Source organism: Alligator mississippiensis, chromosome 12 (genome assembly GCF_030867095.1).
Source record: "Alligator mississippiensis isolate rAllMis1 chromosome 12, rAllMis1, whole genome shotgun sequence".
In the NCBI taxonomy this organism is placed as follows: Eukaryota; Metazoa; Chordata; order Crocodylia; family Alligatoridae; genus Alligator; species Alligator mississippiensis.
The window spans coordinates 61,300,886-61,328,083 of NC_081835.1; the positions used below are offsets into that span (position 1 = coordinate 61,300,886).

Sequence of the window (27,198 nt, forward strand, 5' to 3'; positions counted from 1 at the left end):
CTAGATGAAACTGCTGTGAGACAGATGTCTGTCTGGGTGGGAAATCACGCTGTAATATTATGTCTTGCAATGTCGAACTGGGAGGAGGCATCACAGGGGCTTTCACTGTCTGGGGTCTGGCCCCATTCAAAACCTTTATTAAATGCCTACCAGACACTTTCAATATGTGTACCTGTCCCCTAAAAAAGCTTCTAAGTGAGTCCTAAGCACCACCAGCACCCAGAGCTCCCACTGACACTACAGTGCAGATGACCGGCCCTCATCATGGGAGAAAAGCCAGGAGACAAGTCGGCTTGTGGGTGGACAAGCCCCCAAAGCCTTCCTCTGCATCTATTTTTCTACGGCAGCTTGCATGAGAGCTGATCCCCACAGACCGCTCCACTCACCTGCCGTGTGCCAGGTGGTCCCTGAAGTCAGACGGTCTCTTTCCAGCAAGACTGCATTGGTCACCCCCATCTTTGCTAGGTGGTAGATGGTCTGGCAACCCAAGCTGCCTCCACCCACCACCACCACGTCAGCCAACTTGGGGAGCGGCTTGGTGGGCCCTTGGGCTTGGGAGCTTTCGTCCTTCAGGGTCTTGTGGTAGGGGACGCTCTTCTCCGTGGTCTGGGCCGTTGCACTGCTGAAGCACCTTCGGCAGAGGCTTCTGCTGGCAGCTGGCATCTGGAGGGAGGCAGCTGCTCGGAAGGTGGAGCTCAGGTGGGCCATGGCGACCTGCAATCCGACAGGCAGCTGTCAGCAAAGTGAGGAGCCATTTCTGCATGTGTTGGCAAAGCATGAGGCATAACAGCACATTTGGCATCCTGAGCGGAGATGCTTTTGAGCAGAGGGCTCCAGGGTTGGAGCTCTAAATGGGCACCTGGGGCTACTGTCCCCCGCCTGCCCTGGCTGTGCCACTGCCTCATGCCAGAGGTATTCACAGCTGCTCATAGCACCATTGCATGTGGGAGCCCAACTCAGGGGCCGGGATATTATCAACAGACCCAAACCAAAGTGTCTACCTCACATGCAGTGTCACGAGGTATAAAAAAACTCTTTGTGGGGTGCAAAGGGGCTGTGGCAAGTGCAGTCAATCAGCCCCAACCTGCTGCAGCTGAGCGATGGAGTGCAGATGAACTGCTCTCTCCAGAGCGGAGTAGGACTGTAGCAGGACAAGGCCTCCTGAAGGAAAGGTAAGCCTGAGATGGGGCTGTGTGGATTTTATCTAGGACTTTATGATGGTTTTCATGCAGGGGGCTGAGGGGGAATGCAGGTGGGAGCCCAAAGGGACAAACCACCTCAAAAGGGATGAGAATTAAGCCTCCTTGGGATCAGCAGAGCTCTATTTGGCTTTGTGCTGGGCTGGTGATTCAGGTCTCTGGCGCTTTGGGGAGTAAGGAGGGGTTGGAGGTGAGGATGAGCTTTTGTAATAGCCTGGCTGGAGGGATAGGCTATATGGCACCAACACAACTGGGGAAACAGAGGCAAAGCTGCTGAGCTGATGAAGTCTTGCCTGGAAGAAGTGCGCAGGTGTGGGGAGCAATATGGCCAGGGCCACAGCGTGCCACTCTAAATTGTAGAGGCTTTGTGGAAAAAAAGTTGGGGTGGATGGCAACATCTCCCTGAGCTCACCTCCTTAGACACCCCCCCACCTCCCCCCCCATGCATGTGCGCACGGCATGCCTGGCTCAAGGCAGTGGAATGGGCGCCTGCCAGGGAGAGAAGCCTGGGGGGACACAAGCTGAGGCAGCTGCTCACACACGTGTGCAAAGTGAGCAGAGGCAGAGAAGAGGCTCTTTCAAGCTCTTCTGTGAATATTGCTGCTTGTCCTGGTCGAATTGGTAATTGTGGATCGGGTAGTAGCCGTCGGAAATGGGGACTGGGTAATTCTGCAGAGGGAGTGGACGTCAGAGGCAAGGGTCCTGCTTTGGGCTGTTCCACTGACTTGCTGTGTAGCTAGGAGAAAGTGCACACTTGGCCCCAAGGGGTAAGCCAGGGACGGGGGCAGACTCTGTGGCAGGCACGTCACAAATTAGTCCCGCACCCTCCCCACATGCCACTCTGATCCTCTTCCCCTAACCAAGCTGCAGCTCTGCTTTCTGCTCCCTGCCCAATCTGCTGCCCATCCCCTCCCTAGTCTGTTGTGTGCCACGCACTGAGGCTGCCCAGGCCATTTGTGGCAGGTTGCACTGAGCTATGGTGTGAATATACAGCACGGGCACACTCCACTGTCCTCAGTTAACTTATACTGCCTGCAAGAGGGGGAAAATACTACTAACCTGTTCGGCCCAAATGAAGATGGGAGAGGCTGTGAATATTCACTATTTAGCACCTTTCTCACTGTGGTGACTTGTTGGTCTGGATCTCCTACATTTCCCTGGCTTTTATTTTCCTGCTAGTTGCCAGTTCTATTAGCTTCAAGAGGAAGCAATCCTCTCAACCAGTGACTGTGGGAGCCCAGGTGAATGTTTATGGACTTCAGCCCAAAACTACAGAAGGGGATTGGAAACTGCAACACAGATTTGCAAAGAGGGAAATCTTCCAGCTGAACATAGCCCTCTGAAACAGCTGCTGCCCAAAGCAAATAGCAATGCAGTCCCTCTTGCTTTGACAGAGGTCTGCTAGAAACACACATATTTTGGGGGGGGGGGGGGGGTGCTAAGAACCCTGATCCATGTGCTCGCTCCACCTCAGAAACCAAAAGACGGATAAAAAAGGGTACAAACTGTATCACATAAAAAACCCCCATCACAGGATATTTTTTATAACCCTCAAATTTTTTATTTGGGGGCGGGGGGTGGGGGTGTGACTCGTCCCTGATTTTTGCATAGCTGGGGTTGGCAAGACTGCCAATACGTGCACTCTATCTAGCGAATGCACTTCATTCCTTGTACGCGGACAGCCCGTGGGCATCACAGAGAGGGTGGGATTTCACCATATAAGCAAAAAATTGTAATCTCTGACCCCATAAAGACACCATGACATGGGGGGGAAGGACAAGCTATGTACCCCCCAGTAGGGTAACCTCCTTAGAGCTCCACCCCCTACGCCTAAATATGCATGCATCTGCCCATTCTGTCTATTCAGGCTGGGCGCTGCAACAAGGAGCGGACCCTGTCTTTGAGGCCCATCTGCATTATTTTAGCTCTTGGAACAGATGCCAGAAGCATGCCCCTACTCACCCCTCGCGTTAACTCTTGAGTAAACAGCTCTTAATGTCTCTTGCCAAGTCAGCAGAGCTAGGGCCAGGGAGTCTGGGGTCGCTGCTCCCATGGCAGGAAGGCTTTCTCCTCAAGTCAGAAAAGTTTCCATCCACTTTGTGCCGAGCAACGAGCCAGCTCTTGTCCACGCAATTCCTAGCCGTTCTTCCCTTTGATATATCTCACTCACACACACACACACACACACATTCCTGCAAACTGGTCTAAGCACAGACTTCCATAGCTTCGGAGCATGTCTTTCATTGCAAAGACTCTCTTCCCTGAAAAGGAACTTGCACCGCTCGCTCGCATCCGCGTTTCCCCTCTGCTCAGCCAGCCCAGCTGTGCCCTGCAAGCCCAGCTTCCTGGCACTGCTGCTAGAAACAGCTGGATCCCTTTACCTGGGCAGAGGGCTGTTCAGGTCTTGCCGCCTTCCTTTGTCAGCGTGGCTCGCTTGCTCTGACACGCAGGCTCCGCTGCCACAGAAACATTAACCAGGGGTTGAGAGAACCGTAGCCAAACTGCTGGCCAGCTACAACTATTCCCAGAGTCCAGATGGGAAGGCAGGGGAGCACGTGCTGGCTTCCCTATCAGGCAGCTCTGCATGGCATGCCTCCTTACACACACACACACACACACACACACACACACACACACACACACACACACACACAGATGGATGTGACACCGTCCTCAATCGCAGAGCCTGACAAAGATCAGAGAGGTTAAAAATGGAAAATGCCTATTAAAATGACCTAGTCTGCACTCCTTTTGATCACACCACAATATATACCAAAGAGCTCAGATGGGAACTGAACCCACAGCTTTTCCAGGTTAGGCATCCAACGTAGCACCCCCAGGCTTGCCCAGAGCTATGTGAGTTATTCAGCTCCCCGCCATCTGTTGTTGCCATAAAGGGAATACAAGAAATGAGAGCCACACTGGAACCGTCAATGCAGTTTTCCTGCTGTTAAATTACCCCTCATGCCTTGGACATTTTAGCAGAGTGAAATTAAAGTGCAACTCAGAGCTGAGTTTTTAACTGGAATCGAACCTGAGCAGATAAGTCGAAAGATGGGAGTCCACCCCCCCCACAACTGGTGCATTTCATAGATATCTAGATCTCCCGTTTTGTTCAGCATCCCCCCGACCAAAGGGGGTTTAGCACTAGTTGTGTGTGAGGACTGAGCCCCGTTGGAGAAGGGCCTGGGGAACTGGAGATACAGGTACAGAGCACAGCCGACTCCAAGTCTGGTGCTCTGGCCACTAGGATATTCTGGTCCCTTCTCCAAAAATGAGAGACAATATACAATTACCTATAGGAGGCCCTATATCTTGCCAGCCAGTAGGACACTGAGAGGAAAGCCTATGTAGCAATGGAGATGCATTCACAGGAGGGACGCCAGCCAAAAAGTGATCCAGGGCTCGATACAGATAATAACCTACAAGGCTCGGGTTGATCCTCAGAACCACCCCACCCCCCCTGCTCCGTTATTCTTCTAGGGTTTCCATTTGCTAAATATATTGCTATCTAGAGATTAATTGGAGCAGCAGAGTATAATCTGCCCCACACTGGGTTTAGAGGTGACTGCCTATGGAAGACCATACAACCCAAGGTATGTGTTATAGCAGCTGAAGATGCTCATGCAATTCAGAGCCAATCTACGTGCCACAGGAGTGTGTTTTCTGGTGCTCTCACACCAATGTGTGCTTAAAGGAGGCACCCTGGGTGGGAAAAATTACAGGTAATTGTTGGCAATCAGTCTAGCGTAGACAGAGCCTAAGCCAGTTCACTTATTTCTACATAGGAGAAAACAAGCCGGTAATCAGAGAAGGAAATGATTTGTAAAGAGGGGCAGGGAGTTTTCTAGGTCATGCAAAACCATATGGCTAAAGCAGACATGGAAAATAGTTGAGCATGATACAAAACTGCAGCTCATTGTAAGATGCATGAGGCTGGCCTGTCCCTCTGTCCCAGTGTGCTGGGCTAGCCTGATCCAGGCCTAAGAAAGGCAGAGTTCAAGCAGCCTCCAACAGCGCCTCTAATCCTTTGGAACAGGAGTCAGGAGACTCAGGTGCTTTGGCCAGCTACTCCCCTTGTCGGTGCCTCGGTTTCCTCATCTCTAAAAGAGGGTTAGCAATATTCACCCGCCGCTGTACAGTGCTTTGAGATTGCTGGCTAGGAGCGATGGAGGTGCTTCTGCAGAGGCTGGCCCAGTATGGGTCTCCAGAGTGCCCAGGTGCGGCCAGGTTGCAGTGCAATGATTTCCCAGGCCCCTGTCCCTCTCAGCTGTGCAGGTCCAGTCAGCAACCTTTCCAAGCATTCATGGTCGGCCTGCATTGCTTGCATGAGTTCATTGTGTTTTACACTCTTGCCTACTAAGCCAGAGGAGGGGGGGAGGTGGCTGCACGCCGGTCGCTGAGTGGAGAAGAGATGTGCGGGGCGTGTTTGAGGCAGAGGGAGGAACTTACTCAGCAACCAGAGCCGGTGGCTGTTCCAGCTGTGCTGCAGAGAGGGCTCACTTTGCCTTGAAGTGGGACCCACTGTCTGCTGATCACAGGCTGACTAGGAGACAGCCCTAACCAGCAGAATCTGTGTTTGCTTGTTAGCCTAGGCACCACCATGTCCAGGAACAGGGGCCTGGGCTTGTCCTGGGCAAGCTGGAAGTTGCTATTGCTCCCACCTTGTCTCACTTATAACCACCAAGCTGAATAAACAGGCTCCAGTGATTACTGCTCCAATGCCCAGTATCCACAGCTCTGGCTGTGAAAAGTGAGGAGTCCCTTCTGTTCCATCCATCAGAAACTCCCAGCAAGTCAGATTTCCTCCTTCTCCCCATTCAAAATCTTCTATGAAGTCCACTGATGCCAACCTACATAGGTAAAACTGCTCCCACTCCACCCTTTACCTCCCACCTCCACCCTTACATAACCCCCAGCACATTGCTTAAAAATGGAGCCATTCTCTTAGGGTCGGTACTTGCACCGTCCTCTCTGAATGCTTCTCGGGAGTGTAGCATGGCTTCACTGCCACTGAGAAGCCAAGGCTGGGGGATGAAGGGGTGTTCAAGGAGTTTAGGACTGAAGATACCCCTGGGGGAAAGCTTAGGTTGAGAAGCAGGTTTAGTGCTTACCTGTGCGCGCTTCCAGGGTAAGGGCATTTCTTACTTCTGGCAACAAGTTGCATGTTCTCGATGGGAAAACATCTGTTCCCTGCAGTCTGGCTCGAGTCTGGCTGAGTGTTGAGGATGCAGGTCGTCAGGGATGGAGCATGGGGGTGTCTTCTCCTTGCCTAGGGATGGGGTGGTGCCACTTCTATGCACCGCACAGTGCACTGCACTTCTTGCGTGGTTTGTGTGCTATAAGCTGGCATTGCGGGAATGCCAGATCAGCTCAAGGGGATGGAGGATTCTCATGTTGTAAGGGAGCGCGCCAAAATCCTGAGTGAGTGATGGAGCTGTATGGGCCTGCATTTAATGCACAGCTGGCCAGGCTGGTCCACAGAACAGGGTGACAATGGCTGCAGAGCCAGCGAAGGATCCCTCAAAGCAAACTTGAAAGTGGGGTTGACCCCTATCTGCCTGCAAAGCATCTTTTGCAATGCCCCCCACCCCTACAAAAACTTGGCAGCAGGTAATGACTATGAAACTCAAGTTCAGGTGGATCCACTCACCAAAGTTAAAATATCCATGACAACTTCATAGCGCAAGAGGATGCAACTTTGCGGCTGGACCTTTGGATAAGAAATAATGAGGCATCACTTCCAGCTTCTCTTACCATATTTATGATGATTTTAAGCAGACTCCTATGTGTCTGGTATGCAACTGTGTGAAATGTCTATCCTTGATGAATTAGTAAATATTTCTTTTAGATAACTCGTGTTTATGTGCAGGAAGAGACATTCTCCATCTGGGCTTGGATAAGTGTCTCCACCTGATTTATTCAGTGGTCCCCTTGATCTTCCAAGGACAACGCTTTAGAAAGGCTTTGTGTTTCTCCCGGTCGTTCATCTATTTCCTGATATGTTCCAACTCAGTAGAGATTGATAACCTCCTGTTACTGAATAAGGCAACTCAGGCAAAACTGGGCCTTTCCGATAATAAAGAATGAACAGTTGAAAACAGGACCTTCCTGTTTATTCCTTGGGCTTTTCTTTTACTTGGTTACAAAAAAGCTTTGAAAACCTGGAGTGAAAGGGTATACAAGACGAACAAAACAGCTAACAAGACGCGCTTCGACAATGAAAAATCATTCGGACAAGAATGGCTGCTGCGCCCAGCTGCTCTTCTGGTGAACGCAGCCATGCGAACAAGACTGAGACCACTTCTTTGCCTGCATCGGTGAGATAGCATCACTTTTACAGCTAAATCTACCAGGCTTTGCTTTGCTTTGCTTTAGGCTCATTTAACAGGGAATGCTTGTAGTAAAAATATAGCCTGTGCGGTCATTCATTGAACAAGTCATCGTGTCGAGCCTTTATACGCTAGTCCTGAATCGCATTTCATGACTTAACACAGGGACATGCCACCGACTTGCATTCTGCTGCCCCCAGCAAACGCTCCCTGCTCATGCAAGTCGGTAGCTCAACAGCTGTTGCAGGACAGTCAGAGGACCGAACAAAGCAACAGGGATATTATTTTCCAGAATGATTTATGATTAATATATGCACTTCAGAGGGGTGCACATTTGATATTGTTTGCAGGGATGGGGAATGCCATTGTATGGGATCCGAGTGGGTTTTCAGCAAAGACCGGGCAATGCTAGAACCTGTCTCATATATGAACAAATGCCCTATCTGCGCATTGGCAATGCAAAATCACCTGCGAGGGGAAATGCCGTGCAGTGGGACTGGTCGAATTAAGTTGACTGCTTAGACCGAGATTCAAAAGGGGGAGACGTGACGTCACTGATGATGCACCCTCTTTCTGAATTCACAAAGAAAATAGAAACTGTTCATAGGTGGATAAGAAGGAAAAAGTTAGCTGTCACAGCACAGCCGGCTGTGAAAAAAGGACTGGTTGCTTCATGGGAGAACAGGAACATCCAGCATTTGAGCAAGAATATATAGTAAAACACGTGGAAGGGGTATGAACTCTCATGTTTCACGACATAAGCCAACTTTGAACTGATCGGGGTCAAAAACAATTTCCTTGTAGGCAGGTCATTGCACTGGGAACCACTCTATCATCTTCTGAAGACGCTGGCATTGGCACCCCGTGAAGACACGCTACTAGAGCAAATGGGCAAGGAGCCCAATCCCGTTGGTAACACATTTCCAAAGCACTTAAACCCAAAAAAAGGAGTTGAGAAACAAAGTCCAGGGTGAAACGGATCCTCTTAGGCAGAAAAGAATGTATGTTTATTTGCAGTAAAAACCATGGTTGGAAAAAAAATTGTATCAAGAAAATTACATTTTATTTTTGTTGTGGAATTTACTTGGATGTACTGTAACTTAAAAAGTTCTGGAAAAAACCACATGCAAAAGGGTTTCTAAGTAGCAGCTAAAGTTTCTATTCCAGCATTAACAAGCTACTCCAAATGACTTCCAAATTCCCCGCTATAAACTATTCCATAAACAACCCTTTTATCTTTTAGATCCCCTCTCCCCGCCCCTCCTATCCCAGTTAGTGCAAAGGAAAAAAAAAAAAAATCAAGGAATTTACATATTATTTTCCACTGTATCCCGTTACAACTCCGAATGTTTTGCGATGAACTAAAATATATATACAATTTTCTCACCATCATAAAAAACATTTTCCCTTCTTATTCACAGATATATATCGTGGCGATCGGCTGAATAATTACAAACAAAAAAAAAAATTCTTTTTAACAAGTTTCTTACAACAGTAAACACGAGAGACTTTTCTGAGGAATGACTGATCTTGTGCTGGGCAAGAGTAAGGGGAGTCACTCGGGCGTAGGCAGAGCGTGTACAAATTGCATCGTTTGGGAGCTGATGACGATACCCGACGTGCTGCACAGTACAAAGAGGGCTCTTCTGATCCCGGCGATAGAAGGGCGTACGGTGTTTGAGAGGGGTTCACCTTCCATGTTCCCTCGCAACATGATTCTTCGCATGTGAAATAATAGTCATTGGGGTCACCTAAAGGCTCAGGAAATACCCAAGGCATAAATGCATCCCCTTGGGTTTTCTTCTTTCTGATCCATTTTCTTTGCGGCTATTAGAGAATGGGGTCTGCTCACAATTACACAGGATTAGAGAGGCCTGCATTTGCAAAAATGATTCTGGATTGCTTCGATGTCTAGAAGGGGTTTTCCTTTCTCAAGGGCTGCTGCTCAGCACTTTTGGGGAAAAAAATAAGGTCTCAAGTGGGGCACCCAGACTTGTTAGTCAGCTTGAAAATGGGTGGCTTGTAGGCTGGAAATGTCAACGGTGCTTCATGGAAATGGATGTCCAACTCGCACTGAAATTCAACATGCTTTCATTGATATTCAGTAAGAGCTGAGCACTTAACTTCCCTGAGTCTCCTTTACACCTTCCCCTCTCCAAAGTGCTGCCACATCTCCTTTCAGTATTGGTAGGCTGAGATGATGAAAGGCAAAGATACAGGACTGGCAAACAATTAAAACTCAAATGAACTGAGCTGGATTGGAATAGGTTAGCACCAAGGAATGACCTTCATAAAACCACTGGAAATGCCATCGAACCGCTTGGTCCTGGCCCTCACTCGGCAGAGCAAGATGCATACACTGAACGAGCACTTGGCTGCATGCAAACAATAATGCCCGCCTGGTAGCAGGGGTCCGCGGATGGTGGCATTTGGGCAGCAGGCATCTGAATGAGTCTGTTATAGCAGGGGCACAGTTCAACTGGGAAATATTTTCTAGCCCATACAGTGCAATGTGAGAGGTTCACTGGCAGCTTTGGCACAAGGAGTACTGAGCAGCTGGTAAGCAAGCTCAGTCCTAGACCCAATGCAGGAGAAGAATGAAAACCCAAGGATCGAGTCGAAATAAGAGGCCAGACTATTGTCCCAAACTAACAGCAAGCTTATTTTCAAAGTTAATTCAGTTTTCCTCCTTGCCAAGGTCACAGAATGCTCCTCGTGGCTTTTCCATCCCAATTTGGCAGCACAACGTCTGCTGTTCTTCCCCGGATAATACTTGGAGCGCTTGCAAAACGGCTAGGTAAGATCTCTATACTCTTCTGTCACGACAGGCAGGACTTCAGCGGTGCACTGTAGGAGAGAGACATACCCTTGCATAGGTCTTGCATACATCTCATGCAGGCAGCTCTTCTGGATTTACACTGGTGCTGATGACAGAAGAATCTTGCCCAGGGACACAGAGCTCAGCAGCAAAGTTAAAAGGTATGGGGCTGCTGAACACCTTGAAGGAAAGGAAGCAAACAGGCAAAAGGGCACTTCAAACGATATCCCTGGGGTTTGCTTTTTGTTGGTGGTTTTGCACGAGTGCACTTCGGGTGGACGTTCTGGTCCAGGGACCAAAGGGCAGAAGTCTCTTGCAGCGGACTCCACTCAACTATCCTCCTCGCCAACTGAAAAGGGTCGCCACGTGGAAAGCAAGGGAGGGGATGAACATCATTCAGGGCACAAAAGCAATGAGAGAGAGACAACATGAAAGGGAAACACAGATTCTCTCTAACGCGCAGCAATGAACAGCTGGGAGGTGGGCAAAGTACGTCATGCCAAATGGTGGCCAAAGGAGAGACTGTTTAACATCGGCTTTGTGCAACTTGGGGGTTGGTTTTACAGCCCTCGCCTACTGAGTAGGCCCCATTGAGCTCAATGAGCCATAATGGCTGCAAGAACAGGCCGTTAGTTTGGTGGGGTGGCTTACATATATCCTTGTTAGGAATAGGAAAGATAGGTAGGCTATGAGAGTGGCGGACACACTGGAGCAAACGATGCACATTTGTATCTATTATCACATGTGCCATCCCTCATGTCACTGACGATTTGCAAAAACTCTTCCTGGGGAAGGCACATCCCCAGCCCTGCAATGCGACCAGACCTCCTGATCCAGATGTGGCCGTCACCACAAAGGACCGTGTCTCCTCTGCCCTGAGTGAGCTTACTGGGACCAAAGTTAGCCTTAAGAGAAAGGGCATGTGATACAAAATAAGGGGGTCTCTGCTAACAGGTAGGTGTGCCCAGCTCTGTCGTTTGGCTTCAGACTCATCCTTATCTGTTAAAAAAAACTCCTTCCCTAGATCCATACAGGCATCAAATGAGAGCAGTCTCCTTGCAGCAGGTTGCGGTGCCTTCATCCCCCCCACCTCCTCCCATCGCCAGCAGACTTAGTGGGCTCTGCCACGACGTGCCAACCTGCCCAGAGAAACCAGTATCCAGCAGAGTCCATTCAAGCAGCAAGGGGTGTCAGTTCGCTCCCTCTCAGCAGAGATCTGAAAGCATTCCCCCACGACTCCCGGCATCAGTCCAGGAGCCACCCTGTCCCATCCTCCTGCCAACACCACGGTGGCTTCTGAAACACCCTTGATAAGACCGGCTTGGACAATGTCTCTGGCCACAGCTGCATTGAGCCTCTCGGTGCTTCGTCTAGGCTGTTGAGAGCGACTTTCCCAGGTCACTTCTGCTGTCACACAAACACCCGATAGACTATAAATCTTATATACAAGTAACCCAACCAAGGACCGGAAGCCAGTGGCACCCCCCGACGCACACACGCACACACACTGTACAGAGGACTGATTGCAGAAGAATTCGTAATAGGGTGGCTGTTGGTAATACTGGAAGATTTCTGATTGCGTTTCACTTGGAGCCCTGGGTGCTGGGACAACTGTGCACAGTCTGCAGCGGCTTTTTCTGGGCGTCTTTTGTCAGAGACCTGGGACTCATTGCACTCCCTCCTCCTCCACATAGGTCGAAGGAAACCAACCGATCTGCAACAGAAAGGGGAAGATAAGCAGAAAGGCCGCTTGGGTGTGGACGTGCACAAAGACCCACCCATGCACAGTTGAGGCCCTCACGCTCCCTTTGTGTCAGCTCTCCAATACAGCAGGGATCATGTCAGCACACTCTCACCATCGTGGTGGGGGACAGGGCAACTGGACACCAAAGCTTTTTTTTTTTTCCAGCTGTGCTACTGGCTGCATGACTGGAACAAGTCATTTATCTATTTGTGCTTCAGGCTAGGTCCATGCTATAACATTTCTGCCGGTGTAGCAATGTGGGTTAGAAGCAGGACGGGTAAAAGCCCCTGCAGCTAGCGGTGCACCGATAGAGATTTTTGGGGCCGATACCAACGGCCGATTTTTAAGGAGCCATGTCGGCTGATACTGATCCAACAGTCGATATGTGGGTCCAGCTGGTAAGTCTGTTGTGGGGGAAGGGGCAGGGGTGGTGGTTGGGGCAGATCGAGGCCCCTGTGGTGAGGGAGGGAGAGGGACCGTGGCTGGGGCAGGTGCTGCTGAGCCAGGACGGTGCAAGATGGAGCCGCGAACGGCTTGTCCAGGGGCACGGGGAGGGGGGTGGCTACTGCTGCTGTGCACACCCCAGGAGGACATGGGGGGCCTGTGCCCCTGGATCTGCACAGGGCAAGGGTATGCTGCCGGGGCAGTGCCAGGCTCCTCCTAGCAGAGGGTTGGGCTGGGCTGCACTTGGGGCAGGCAGTGGCAGTGCTGGGAGGGGGGCAGGGCTGCAGCCACCCCAAAATTTGCCATAGCCAGGAAAGTCTCGGGGCCACTCCAGCCCCAGTCCGCAGTGGCAGCCCACCCTGCTCCACATGCACATCTGGGGGCACACGCCCCCCCATGTTCTGCCAGGGTGCACATAGCAGTGGGAGCCGCCCCACGCCTCCCCGTGTTCCCCGGACAAGCGGCTTGTGGCTCTGCCCTGTGGCCCACCCCAGCTGTGCAGCACCTGCCCCAGCCCCAGCCCCGCTCCCTCCCTCACTGCGGGGGCCTCTATCTGCACCCCCCCATGGCCCTTTCCTCACAACAGACTTACCAGCCAGACCCGGATGCTCTCCAGTCTGCTGGGCTGCGCTCCTGGCTGCCTGCGTGCTGCACTCATGCACGGGGCATTTATCGGCCCCATCAGTCAAAAAAGACCAATGGTCGATACTATCAATTTTCCTTATATCGGTGCTGATCCGATATGGGACCGATGTATCGGTGCACCTCTACCTGCGGCCCTAACAGATTTAACTACTCCAGCAAACCCAGTGTGTAGACACAACATCTGCCAGCAAGAGTCGCTTGGAGATTATACCAGTGCAAGCCTGTCCTTTGCCAGTATAAGCTGTGCTCTCACCATGGGGCTTTGTTTGAATAGCTTTCCCGGCAGTGCCTCTGCAGTGTCCACTAGCCTTCTGCATCTTCTCTGATTAGCAAAAGGGGGAGAGGAGGCTAACAAACTTCCCTCCCTTTGTGGATAAGCCCAGTGCTGTCTCGGTGGAAGGCACCATTGAGAGACAATGCACCAGTGTGATTCGTGTCAATGGACTGTGGAGCCATCCCCACCACTGCTGTACACATCACTGAGCCCTGGCCGTCCAGATCCACTCTTGGGTAAATTCCCAGCCTACGCCAGAGCAGATGCTGAAACCTGTGGTGCTTGTGAAACGGGCCATAAAGTCCTTCTGCCTGGCTGTGTCTTTTCACATAAGTGTCACTGCCAGGGACAGCCCTTTGAGGCTGTCCTCGCGGGAATGCCCATACAATGCCAGGCCGGTGCAAGCAGAAGGTTGCACACCTGGGGTGTCAGGGCAGAGCAGAGTGAATGGAAGCAAGCTGGTGGTGCGCCTTGCTTTCCAAGAGCAATGTCTTCTCTAAGCCTTGGCCTCTGCACTCATCTTGAACCAATACATGCCACTCTCTCTCTCTAGGGTGAAGTTGGGTTTCATGTTTTAGGACGTGATAAGGCAATCTGGTACAGAGGGATCAAGTCAGCACAAGAGTTAGGAGCTAAGCAGTTATAGGTTTGCCATTCATACACATTGCAACCACAGGCAAGTCACTTCAATGATCTGTCCCCCGTTTTACAGATAGGGAAAGGTTATTTCCTCATCTGCTTCCCAGGGCTGATGTGAAGAAACATTGGTAAAGATCTCTAGAAAAGAATAGGGGAAAATATGTTAACACCTCCCCCCCCTTGGTGTCAGATCCCATCCAAAAATTGAAACCTGGGCACTTTTAACCAGCCCTGTCAGCCGGCATCTGACCCCATCGCATGCTAGGAAACAAGCAAAGTGGTGACACTGAACATGCAAAAATCAACTCTCTGCCACTTACTCTTCCATTTGTTTCTCCCTTCCACCATCCCTGGTCCCCGCCTATCCTGCTGTAGATTTTCACCACGTCACCCTCTCGCAAGGAGAGCTCCCGCATGTCCCGCGCTGCAAAGTTGTACCGCGCTACTGCCGTCCCTATGACGCGAGGTGTGAACACTGTGGGTGGACGAGGAAAGGGGATTAGAAGCTGGCACAGCTGTGAAAGATCAACTGAAGCCTGGGCAAAGCTAGACTAGGTTCAACCTGGGTTTTCACCAGAATCCTCTTTTCCACTTCAAGACCAGGGCAGCAAATCAGCTCTGCGGCCTGAGAAAGCAAATCCAGTATCAGGGCAGCTTCATTTTAATTCTTCAGTCCCATTTGTACTGGAATCACAGGGCTGTAGGAGATTTCCAATGTTGGGTTTTCCATTATCAACATCTCATTGATCTCTTAATAAGCCTCAATCAGCTGTACCACTCCATTAGTCACTGGATGGCCAGGAAGGGGACTGTCTATTAGGGGCTATTACCTTCTCCTTGAGTATTGCTGAAGGTGGTTGGGTTGAGAGCCAGCTCAATGGGAAGCAGGATAAAAGTCAAGGTTTTATAGGAACAAAGGAAACAAACCAACAAAAACATATATTTATTTCAATGTTATTCCCATCCTATCTGCGGGGAGGGGGAAAGTTATCGCTCCAAGTGCCCAATGGGCTGCTCCGAAGGGAGATTTCCGAAAGGAGTTTATATTTAAGATGCCTCAGAATTGGGAATCAGATCGATTCTTTCCAAGCAAGCTGAGCAATACCTGGGCATAGGGATACAAGGCCAATTACTTAGCCTGATACTGGCTGGGATGGTGGTCTTGGGAAAAGGGCCCCAGGTTCTTGGGTCATGGAATAGGGTCCATCTGTGCGACAGTCTCCTGGCAAGGAGAAAGCTCTTCCTAATCCCAGCTGGTTATAAATGTACGCTCCCAAGCATGAGGTTTGAGAGGCTCTATGATATCAGAGGAGCCCCCAATTTTAATCTAGTGAGCGAGGCAGCGAGTTGGGGATCTTGGGTGCTAAGAATGAGCAAGAGCTGGTCAATGGTTTATAACATGCAAGCAACATTCATGGCTCAAATTGTCTCTGGGACCGGGAACTGAATGGATATCAGGTGGCAGCACCAGGTGGAGTCCTCGGTGGCTTCAGGCCAGGAAAGAGGAGGGTGGTTTCCTTTGGCCGAGAGGAGCAGAGGTCAGATGGTCCCACCTGGATCCTGTGCGCTGGCAGAGGGAAGTGGGGGTTTAATGGCATGAAGGGATGTGACTTTTGTGACGGTGCTTTCTCCTTGTCACGAGATGTGCATGCTGCAGGCAAATAAAAAGGGAGAAAAGGGTCCTTTCTGGAGATCTACAAACCTGCTTACATTTGGTTTCTATCAAACAGTCCTCGAGCCTGAGGACCTTCTAGCTGAACTTAATACATTTCCAGAGGTTTCTGCAAACCAAGGTTGAACTGGCGTTGGGTGAAGAAAGCTTTGCCCAGGTCTCCAGCTCTCAGGATAGAAGGAAATGAGGATGGCAACAGAGATGATTAATACACAGAAAATACAATTACTGCAAGGCTCATTCTTCCTAGCCAGGGTGCCAGGCTAGAGAATGGAGCGTGAATTATGAAAGCTTTGAACTCTTTCATCAGCAGCTGGCATTTCCAGCAAATTTTAGCGGGGGGGAAGAATTGCTTTGTAAAATGACTTCCAGAGCTCAGCACAATGAAGCCCCAAATCAGGGTGACAAGACAGGACTATTTTTAACCTGGCAAAAAACCTAATAAAAATGCCTCCACCTTTTAAAAAAATCCAGTACCAACAGCATCTTTGACACTTGTTTGTTCTTGGGGAGTTTGCAGCACTCGGGAGCTCAGCTTTAATTTCTGCTGTCCAAACCGAAGAAAAGGCCCAAAGCTAAAAGACAAAGAGCTGGAGCCCAATTTATTTCTTAAACTGCATTTTTTGCATCTCATCTTTTAACACATTTCTGGGCAGACCAGAAAAGGAGGCTGCTTATTCGTAGTACGTGCGAGTCGACAGGGTTTAGCGATGAAGACACCAACCCGCTTTCTAAAGAGTATGACTTCAGCAAAGCAGTTGTTGACCTCTCGGGCTGTCCGCGGCAGTGCTGATTAAAAAGCTGCAGAGCAATGCTGATAACACCAGAGTTCAAAACTATTGGAAATGTAACCCTTCTATAATTACGGCAAGGAAAAACAGGGCTTTAACGATGGTGTGATGGCAATGGCCGTTCTCAGAGACACGCAGGGAAATCCGGTCATGCTTGAAGCACACAGTCAGATCCCAATGTATTAGATTGGCATCTTTTTCTCTCCCCTCTCTCTGTATTTTAATGTTTCCCTGGTTATCCTTCTGCCCCCCGGCTTGTACCCCAAGGGGTGCGGGTATGGCAGTGGATCTTCTCATTCAGATTAGAAGGGACAGCAAGGGGTTTTAGGCAGGGGTCCTGCGATTGAAGGCTTTCAAGCAGGTGACTTTTGTGTCACATCAAACGGCAGGCAGAGACTCTGCGACTGCAGAGACGGCCGGTAGATGGTGCTTTCGGCTCACGAACAGACGGGGCTGTGTACCTGACCAGAAAGGAGTAGAGGAATTCTGAGAAGAAAAGTTGAGGCCCTGAGGACTGAGAAAAGAAAAGTTGTAGGAAGCACAGGAAGCTGCAAAGAGGTCAGAGAGAAACACAGAGAAGCAGAGGAACACGAATTAAAAAGGAAATAAAAACCCCGCCATGCCGTAAAAGCTAACAAAGAAAGATAAAACAAAGCATGCAGCACTTGGTCAGAAGCTCTCAGCAGTGGCAATAAGGCAGCAGAAAAAGCTTGGACAAGACTGCGAAGGCAGCTAACCTAGCTAAAATACAATGGCCAGTTTTGCTTTTACTCATACCAGCATAAATCAGGAGGGAGATTCCCAGGTCTGCTTCTCATTTTGGCAACGTGGCATGAATCTGCTGTCACTGGCCGTTGGTTGCAGAAAGGTGGCTAGCACTAGCTGAACATTGTCAATCAAAACCCTTCCCTGCCTCTCCGCAACAGAGAAGGCCATTCCTTGTGGTTGAAATTTGATTTTTACACCTAACCATTTTCAATGTTAAACGTAAGGTGATTTTCATAAGTCAACCTCATTCATCATTCCTTTCTTCCTTCCCCTCTTTTGGAGAACAGGAAAAATTAAAGGAATGCTACTTACTAACATGACATTTTTTTCAAAATTAAAAAAACAAACATTGAAAACATTCATTTTTGAAGCTTTCAGAGAAAATGAATTTTCTTTTGATGTCAAATTTGCCTTTGTTAAGAAATTTTTCTGAAAAAAACACCCCATTCATTTTAGCAATCAGATCTTGGTTGCTGGAAGAGTTTCGCTGGGTTTGAAATGAGTCTAATCAGACTATTTTTTTAGTTAGGCGCAGAAGCATTTGCAGTTAAATAGGCAGGATGCTTGTGTCTCCTGCCAAACAGGTCCTCCTGCTCATTTTGATGGGCTTCTGTCCTTTTATATTTATAATGAAGCGCCTGAAATTTCTCAGGTGGAGATCACTGACTAGTCTGATTTTTGGCACACCATAATTGGCATTTGCTTTAGCAATATAGGGGAGATCCTACAATGTGCAGAACCTCCGCCCTGTCGCAGAGCGGAGCACACATTGCACCTTGCAAAACCATAACCGTAGCCCATTATGCAAAAAGGGGCTGGAAAATTGGTAACGGGATGCATCAGCAGAAAATAAACCCCAAAGTATCACAGCCAACAAGGTCTTTTCCTGGAGGATGTTTGAAATAAAGGCTCCAAATGAATTAAAATGAAATTTCCTCCAAATGAAAGGAAAGAGAATTCCTCTCCCATGAGTTTCTTCCATGTCTGACTTTACAAACTTCTTTCCCACCTCCCATGTGATCTCGCTCCGAGCCCCATCCTTTCAGCATCTCTGCCGGGGGCAGGACAGGGGGAGCCCAGCCTGAATTCACCTGCTTGGAAAGAAACCAGGACAGTGCAATTGGTAGAGCACGAGACTTCATTTCGGGCTTGAGAAGCCCAGATCCCAGCCTGGGCATACTCCTTTCTTGAGGTCACAGTAGAAGGGCTTAAGAGTCCCTTCTGGCCATAAAATCTGGGAACCCTATTTTGTTACTAGACGGATCTTCTATACTTTACCCCTCAGATATTTCTCAAAGATACGAAAGGGGCACTGGCAGGGTGGTTTCCCGCAGAAACGGCTGTGTTAGATTGGACGCGCTTTGCTGGGGTGGTTAAGAAGGTTGTTACCTGGGGAGCGAGTGAAGGTTCTGGAGGTAGAGCGTTCCCGCGATTTGTACGGGTACTTTAATGTTGTGTCCAGCTGTTTAAAACTCTCCTTCAGGGAGTGGGTCTGGTAGTACTCAACTAATTCCTGGAGAGAAGACATCACGTGCATTAGATTGTCACTGAGGTTCAGCAGGTCTCCAAACCAGCCAATGGTACCCACAGCCACAGCCACAGCCTGGGCGCTGACAGGCAGCTTCAAAAACATACCAAGAGGCTTTCAAACTTTTTGGCTTCCGTGATGTGAATCCAGTTGTCCTTTTCCACCACCTTTATGTGTTTCACTTCCTCATTAAACCTGTGACGGGAATCACAGAAGCTCAGAAATCGCCTGACACATAGGCATTCGATTATGCCTCACTGGGCACGTCTACACATGTGCATTTACTGCGCAGTCACCAAAATGATTGCACGGTATGGGCGCGCATCTACATGTGCATGCCCATACTGTGCAGTAAATATGGTGACTTAGGCTGACTTGAGCATAAATTTGATCCCTGCATTATGCAGGGATCAAATTTATGCCTGACTAGTTACTGCACAGTAATGCACGTGTAGGCGCATTGCTGCGCATTAACGCTACGTGGGGACTGACTTGGGATTAATTTTAGTCCCATATCTGTCCACACACAGTGTTAATACGCTGTCATACATTTCATAGACATTAGAGCTGGAAAGGACCTCAGAAGATCATCGAATCCAGCCCCCTGACCCAAGGGCAGGAACTTAGCTGGGGTCACAGGATCCCAGCACGATAAACATCCCAATTTCTCTTGAAGGTGTTCAAAGTAGGTGCTTTAACGCCTGCACGTGTAGACACCTGCCTATTCCCACTTACTGCGCAGTAACTTTAAGCTGGTGTAAATGCACATATAGACACACCCACTGTGTAATAGTACTCAGTGTTTTTCTCTCTATTGTGAACATTAATGATTTGTTTCAACCTCCTGGCAGGCATGACAATATTCCCCATTGCAGATGGAGAGTCGGAAACATGAGGTTAAGTGAGGCAAGGTCTGAATCAGAGCTGGGAGCAGAACTCTCCCATTCCTGGCTTAGTCCTGCATGAAGTACCCACAAACCTTAGTAGCCATTTGTGGGGTCACAGGGAACTAGCTGTTCAATGTAACGCCATGCTACAGCCACTGCCTGATGTCTGAACTTCCAGAGGAGCTACTTGAGTAATCCTGAAATACTCCGATTCCAACAGCCCAATACCAACATCTAACTGGCCCTTCATCTCGGTCCTTCTACTTAGTACTGGTTTGAATTGCTTCAAATCCAGCAAGGACACGGTTATCTGTTCCTACAGCTGGGCATCAGCAGTAATGCATCTTAAAATACATGCCTCCAATATATATATAGTAAGTGGTTGGAAGGGACCTCACAAGATCATTGGGTCCAGTCCCCCTGCATGAGGCAGGAAAGACAGCTGGGGTCAGGTGATGCAGGAGTGTCTTTGGACATCTTCCTCTGGGTGCCGGGTCGTGGCAGAAGCCTTACTCAGTGTAGTGATATAGGTGGCTTATACTCACTTAATGCTGATTGCAAAGCGTTCAGCCTCCGCTGGCCTCTCCCGGATCAGGTATGTCCCACTCGCATGTGACTTCAGCAGGTTGTCGGCCTGCTGCCTCTCCATGTTCCCTGCAAACCTAAATGGACACATCCTTTAGGTGCTGCCAACACAGAGCAGCCAGGTACCATGGGGGGAGGGATGTCAGGCAAGGCTCTGTTAGGTACCATGGAGAGTTGTACAGCACTTTGAATTATACGGGGGTTAAACTTTCAATAAGTTATTCCCTATTGATCAGAAAAAAAACCCTCCTTAAATGAAAAGGAGCAAGGACTTCTCCATTGTATTTCCCCCACTTCTGCATTAAGTGACAGCACAGTCCTTACACTAGGAGCTACTCTTCTATGATCTCACGAAAGCCTTATAGGCCCTGTTCTCTACTTGCCTTCCTCACAGACCACGCTGTTTGACAGCACCCTCCGGAGGTGATAAACCTCCTTTCTGATCTCGGGCACAAAGATATTGCACTGCTCTAGCATGGTACAGAATTTGCATATTAATAATATTAGGTCAGATTTTTTAATTAACACCTTAAAGATTTGCATTGTGTAACAAAACAGTCCACTATTCAAGGGCAGCTGGGAGGATCATTCAAGAAGGTCTGATCAAGCTCTTTATAAGCAGACAAGAAAGTGATCAGAGGTATTTAAATCGCAAGGAACTACTCTGCAATTTAAGAGGAAAGATTTAGCGACACAGAATGCTTTGAAGTCCCTTGATTTATACAGCTCCTAGAAAAATCACATGGATTGAGCAGGAGTCCCCAGATGAATAGATTTTAGTGAACTTCTTTGGGGGTTAATTTAGGACTTGGGAAAGTAAAGCACCAACAGAAAGAGCTTAAGGGCAGAGGTGGGGATATACGAAGCGCAGGTTTTCCTGCAATGATCTGCTAATGCTCTATACTGACCTCCTGCATCCGTCTCCTGAGCAGGGGGCTGCCAATCATGTCAAGAGGCACATGGGACAAATAACACAGAGGAAAGTATGATGGCATCGACAAATGCATTTCTACTTGTGCTCTCATCTACAACCATTAATGACGGCACCACTGCCAGGCCCCCTCTACACATGCAGGTAAAGACGCAACGGGATCTAACGTGCGATTCACACAATCACACCTCCTGCCATACCACACACGCAGGGCAGGAGGTGCGATTGTGGGATCGTACATTAGATCCCATCATGCCTTACTGCTGGGGTAGGGGGAGCCCAGGCTCCCCCTGCATCGGCAAGTAGTAGTTTCCTAGGGTTGGGAGCCCCGTGCACCCCAGGTGAGGGGCCCCCAGCCATGGGGGTGTCCTATGCAACCCTAGGGCTGGAGCTCTGCTGCTGCAGCGATCTCCCCTTTCCGGAGGTGTAGGGATCCCACACGGCCAGAAGATTGCTGCAGGGTGACCCCTCTGCCTCGGGGGTGTGGGAAACCCCTGGGGCTGGAGGATCACCGTAATCCTCTGGCCCTGGGGGTTTCCAGCATCCTGGAGCCTTATGCATCACAGCAACCATGATCCCCAGGCTCCAGTGGTTTCCCACACCCCCAAGCCCTAAGCATTATAGCAGTCATGATCAATAGGGCTTGGGGGTGAGGGAAACCCCCAGACCCTAGGGATCAGGGCTGCCACCATCCCTAGGGATCAGGGGGGTTTCACTGGGCATGGCGCACCCCTGCAGCTGGGAGCCCCACAGGGAAGACTCTGCTACATGTGCAAATTAAAGCTTGATAGCAACCTGCTATAAAGTTAGTACACGTTTTTGAAGTCTAACTTTATAGCTGGTTGGAGCTTTTTATTGTGTGATAGCTACTTTGCACGTGTAACCGTGGAACACCTGTAACATGTAGAGGGGGCCCCATGGATAGCGGTGGGGCTTTGGATTGGGCTCTGAATTTAGACTCCGTTCATCAGCAACAAAATGCTTATGCACCAGCGCAGTCCACCATCTTTGCCCTGTTCGTCTGAAATTCCCACAGCTTGCTCTGCATCGATAGCAGCTAGGATACAAAAGCAGATTCTCACTCCCGTTCACAACTTGGTATTACACAGCGGATGTGTGACAAAGAAACAAAATTAGAAGGCCAAGCCAATATATCTTTATGTTTGTCATAAAGTATTTTTATCTGTAGGTCCAATTTAACAACCGACTTACCAAGGGTACGCGGTGTAGTCTATTTCTCTCGACGGAGGCCGGCTGTTGGGAGGCTGAAGCAAAGAGAATAGTGCTTATTACTGGAGAGCACAGATCTAATTAGGTTATAGATCACCTTGGATATGCTCCTCTCTGGGAGTCTTTTTATATGCCAAGCATTTTATGAATTATTGTCTTCAGAGTTGGAGGAAGGGTGCTACAATCAACTGCAGCTCTGTTAAACACGCCACACAAAACAGCTATGCTGAGTGGACCATGGCCTTCGATTTATTTGAGCCCTTTATTGCCGAAAAGCAAGCGAAAGCTTTTAAAACTTGCGGTGAAAACCAGGACGTAGGTTTTGCACTGTATAATTGTTCTCAGAGCAGGTTGCAATGTTGGCTCAGCATGGAAAAAGCGTGCCACACAAAGGAAAGCAACTTTCCAGAGGGGCAGAACTGGGAAAAGACGCAGACTCCTTGCCCACTGCTCAGCCTCCTAGATCACACTGCACTGCTGACTTGCAGAATAAGCCAGCTGCTTGTTTGTAGATTATCTGGTTTTTGATGTCAAAGTCCAAACAGGAAGAGGAGGTAAGCAGATTAGTCATTGGCAGTAATCCCTCACCAGCAGCATCCCGAGGCTCATGGCCGAAGGTTGAAATATTATAAGCAATGGCCAAAGGTGCCACCCAGTCAGGGAGATGACATCTGGGTACAACCGCTGCCAAACATATCACTCAAAGAGATGAATGGCGATTGCAGCCGGGGCTTCACTAGAAGGATTGGGGAGAACATGTGTGTGCATTATTTTAGATTAAAATAAGCATAGGTCAGATCCATCTACAGTGTTACTTGAAGAGCAATAATAGCATAAGCGGCTTGGGCTGTCCCCCAAAACTGATGCCGACAACAACTAAGGCCGAGATGCAAGCTGGGGTTTTCAAGTGCAAACACAGGACTTGAAACTAAAGCATTAATTTGGAGGATTGTTCACCGGAGGCTGCAGCACACCTCTCCGCTAAAGCACTGCTTCCAGCTCCTGCTGAGCCGCTGTCAGACTTCCTTGTCTACTTGATTTTCACGTAAAGCCGCAAGGGAAGAAGCACTCCATTGTCAGTGGCCTGAAAGTCTCCTCTCCCAGTCTGTCCTGCCCAGCAGACTTGAGCCACAATAGCAAAGCCAAGGCAGGACAATGTCCCATAATGCCAGCAGCAGAAACACTGCACACCCATCGCAGCAAATGGCTCTCCAATGGTTAATCTGACAGCAAACCGTCAGGCATTTTACTCAGTTCAGTGAAGAGATGCCATTTAGAGTGATTAAAAATTGAAAAAAAAAACAACCCCACGGCACACGGTATTTATGTGGTTTCAAGACACGGCACTACCGTACATCAAAGCAAATCCTTTTGGCCTGATAAACAAGTATGACTGTCTCTTTCAGCAAAATAACTTGCACGCTTCATCCAGAATCCCTTGGCAATCTTGCGTGAAAGATCTGAAGAGGAACCAACGCAGGCAGCCGTTCCTGCTTCCTCGACTGAGCTGAGCCTGCCGGCAAAACTCACACCTCAGGAGGTGTTGGAGTCTCTTTCCTGGGCATAGCCGGGGGCTCCCGACAAAGCGCCGCTGTGTGAAGTTGCCCTCTGGAAAAAGGCATCAAACACCTGTGCTATGTGACATCCTTCCCTCCCCGTAACGTGCATCTCCCCCTCTCAAATCAAGCCCCGGCAGGGAGGGGTGTAGTCCCAAATGGCCAAGTGCATTCCTGGAAACCCAAAGCGACTCCCTTGCAATAAGCAGACATGTCAAATATCCTATATTCTGTGATTTAGATGTGTGTGCTTTATCAGGGTCCCAGGCCAGACCCCTACTTTCCAAGCATCCCCCTTGCACGCTGGAGACGCTTGGATCCAGATCTCGGTACTTACCCTGGCGTCCACAGGACAGGGCTTTACTGATGAGCTGGGGAAATAACCCGATTTCTTGGTCTGTATTAACCTCCCCTGTAAAAAATAAGTGAAAAATAAGGGAAAGTGCTTGCAGGGGCATGTTTTCAGCACAGCGCTAGCAGGATGAGACAGACTGCTCTGGCCACTGGTGATTGCAGGCTGCATCCCTCCCTGACCCAGCCTCCCAAGACGTACCCTTGGAAACACTGACCCCACAAGATCACACGCCAGCGGCCAGGGCGCCGAGTGCTGTCAAAAACAAATCAGAGCACTCTTGAGACGACCCAGCTGCCACAACTGAAGTGTCTCTGGACATTTCCCAATGGGCAGCTCCACTCACCTCCCACCACTGGGAATCCGGGTCCCCTCGCAGCAGCTCTATTACATCCCCAGTTTGAAATGTTAGCACTGGTTTCCCCGGGGGAGCTGGGTTGCCATGGTAATTCTGAACCGCCACCATTTTAGGACCTAGAAAGAGAAATGGAAGAGCAGCCTCGTTAATCGTTTTGTTAAAAAGAACAAGACCGGTTGTCACCGCCACGTCCCTTTGTGACCCATCCAGCCGTTGTTACTACAAGCACCCTTTGTGACCCTGCGCATCAGCTGCCAGGATGTGTTCAGCAGAGATCGTGAAGGCTAATGGGATCATTAATGATTGTGGTACCATAGTGGCAGGGCATCCTTCCTGAGCATGGGCCACCTTCCTGCTCCAGACCCATGCACGCCCCTTAGGTAGTGCCAGCATCATCCCTGCTGCTCGCTCGCTCGCAAGCAGACTGGAAACTAAGGCATCTTGAGGCGACTACAGGGAGAGACCCTCAGAGCAGCTTCACCTGGATTGGGAGCATGCACGCAGGTCGGGCATCCCTGCAGAGACAGGCTGCTGCTGCAGTATAAGCATGCCCACGGAGTTGCAATTAGCCTGAACTAAATGGTTCATTTGAGAATGAGCAGCAATCAGAATAAAACGTGGGCAGATAAAGCTGGGCCGGACGAAACCCCAGCTCCGGACTCTGGGGACAGGCATCACCTGGATTTGAACACTGCTGTTTCGGGTAAGCTCTTGTCGGCCAACAAGCTACAAACAAACCACTGCACAGTAAGCACCAAAGACTGGGATTGCAAAAGGGCCAAATAACCACACGGTTCCCACGGGGTTTCGGTGGGGCTGGGGACACAAACTCCCTGTGGTCTCTTTGTAATTCTCTGCAAAAGTCCATATGCTTTGCAAACGATTGCACATGAAATATTCCTCTTCAGCTGCATTCAGCCAATAATACTTGTCCTTAACCCTTTCTTACAACAGCTTTCTCCCCCAGCCCGGATCAAACAGAAGCAATAGGCCTTAAAAGCAATCTTTTAAAGATCCCCAGCTAGGGCTAGGTGAATTTCTCTTACAGGAAAGAAGCCAGACAGTGCATTCAGGACTATCCCAGATCCACAGGCTGCATTAGCAGAGGAAAGTGCAATAGTGACCAAAGTGAATCATGACCTCTTCAGGAGACAACTGCAGGAGTTGCACCATGAATTATTACAACCACTGTGCTCTGGGCTTGCAATCTTACAGGAGGATGTTCCACGCCTGTCCGCCTAACCGGGCTCTCCGCCGAGACAAGATTGGTTTATTTCCAGGGAAGATCTGGCACAATAAATTTCCCCCACTCTCTTTGGGAAAGAACAGTTATTTACGGGAAGCAGAAGTCTTCCAAGCAGTCAGCCAAGAAGCCAAACAGCACAAATGCAATAAAGCAAGGCGGTGTCAAAATGTCAGTTGGCATGGGATGGCACTGGAGAAAACCCTTCTTGTGGTTTTGGGCTACTTATTTGTAGAGGAGGAAGAGACTTAGAAGGATTCTCACAGGAGACCGGTTGGCTTGGGCTCAACTCCATTGCCTGTTTTGTGCAGAAAGCAAGGTGCCCTTCTGCAGATATCGAGGCTTCTTATAATTGAGAAAACGAATGTGCTTAAAGGAGGAGGAGGAGGGACAAAGGGGAGAGGGACCTATAGGTGATAGGCAGGAGCAAATGTCTCCAATAGGGCTTTTCATGATGTCACTATTTTTTTTGGTGGTGGGAGATGGGGGAGAAACGTCCTCAAATGACATTAGGTGCAAAGCCCAGAGAACCCCCTTCCAAAATTTGCCCACAAGCTCTTTGAACCAGAATCCAAAGGTGCCGCCCCCCAACCTGCCCTTTTGTAAAGCAACAAAACCAATAACACCCTTACCAGGTCCTACATTTAATGGGTCCTGCATAGAGAGAGAGAAAGAAAGGAGCAGGTTCAGTTAGGCTTATTGCTATTGAATGTACTGGAAGATAAAATACAACATTGTGCACCGAAGCAAGCTCTGCTCTGCCCTTGCTACCACAAAGCCCCACAAGCAGTTGTGGCAGGAGTCACTGTTTTCCAGGGGGCAGGGCAATACGGCGTCATTCCTCAGAGATAACCGTTCACGTTTAGGACAGGAGGGTTTCAATTCTCTGTAGGAACAGACTTCACAGATAGACAAAGGAAATACCGGGATGAGAAGTCATCCCCTTAACTCCCTGCACAGGTGATCTGAAAATCAGCATCGCTGGCAGCTCAGTGGGTGAGTATGCCTGGCGGTGCCCGCCACCAATGGAGGGTGAGGACAGTAGTATTTTAAAAAACAGGCCAATTTGAGCTAAAACAAAAAATATCTGTCACCGGGCCTGATCCTACAAGGTGCTCCTTGTACTACACCGGGCCTGATCCTACAAGGTGCTCAGCCTTTTCAGATCCTACTTAAGTGAAAGGAAAGCTGGAGCATTCAAA

The 27,198-nt window shown here is 49.3% G+C and overlaps 2 protein-coding genes across 9 annotated transcripts in view; both read right to left on the minus strand.

The window, feature by feature from the left end:
* Positions 1–5,463, minus strand: part of SARDH (sarcosine dehydrogenase) — a 74,308-nt gene extending 68,845 nt beyond the window's left edge. Inside the window, exons 1-2 of one of the 5 annotated variants that reach the window (XM_059715656.1) lie at positions 5,328–5,463; positions 387–714 (exon numbers count right to left, since the gene is read on the minus strand). In XM_059715656.1, coding sequence (XP_059571639.1) covers positions 387–708 — 322 coding nt within the window. In that variant the 5' untranslated portion in view covers positions 709–714; positions 5,328–5,463. Of the gene's footprint in view, positions 1–386; positions 730–3,161; positions 3,486–3,580; positions 3,687–5,327 lie in introns of those variants that run through there. The other 4 variants (XM_059715657.1, XM_014603834.3, XM_059715654.1 and 1 more) reach the window with 4 other exon arrangements.
* Positions 5,464–8,516: 3,053 nt separating this feature from the next.
* Positions 8,517–27,198, minus strand: part of VAV2 (vav guanine nucleotide exchange factor 2) — a 268,102-nt gene continuing 249,420 nt past the window's right edge. The window contains exons 19-28 of one of the 4 annotated variants that reach the window (XM_059715660.1): positions 26,629–26,650; positions 24,742–24,869; positions 24,381–24,455; positions 22,470–22,522; positions 20,287–20,403; positions 18,962–19,049; positions 18,716–18,839; positions 17,020–17,106; positions 14,416–14,570; positions 11,915–12,063 (exon numbers count right to left, since the gene is read on the minus strand). In XM_059715660.1, coding sequence (XP_059571643.1) covers positions 12,016–12,063; positions 14,416–14,570; positions 17,020–17,106; positions 18,716–18,839; positions 18,962–19,049; positions 20,287–20,403; positions 22,470–22,522; positions 24,381–24,455; positions 24,742–24,869; positions 26,629–26,650 — 897 coding nt within the window. In that variant the 3' untranslated portion in view covers positions 11,915–12,015. Of the gene's footprint in view, positions 12,064–14,415; positions 14,571–15,022; positions 15,747–17,019; positions 17,107–18,715; positions 18,840–18,961; positions 19,050–20,286; positions 20,404–22,469; positions 22,523–24,380; positions 24,456–24,741; positions 24,870–26,628; positions 26,651–27,198 lie in introns of those variants that run through there. The other 3 variants (XM_014603789.3, XM_059715659.1, XM_059715658.1) reach the window with 3 other exon arrangements.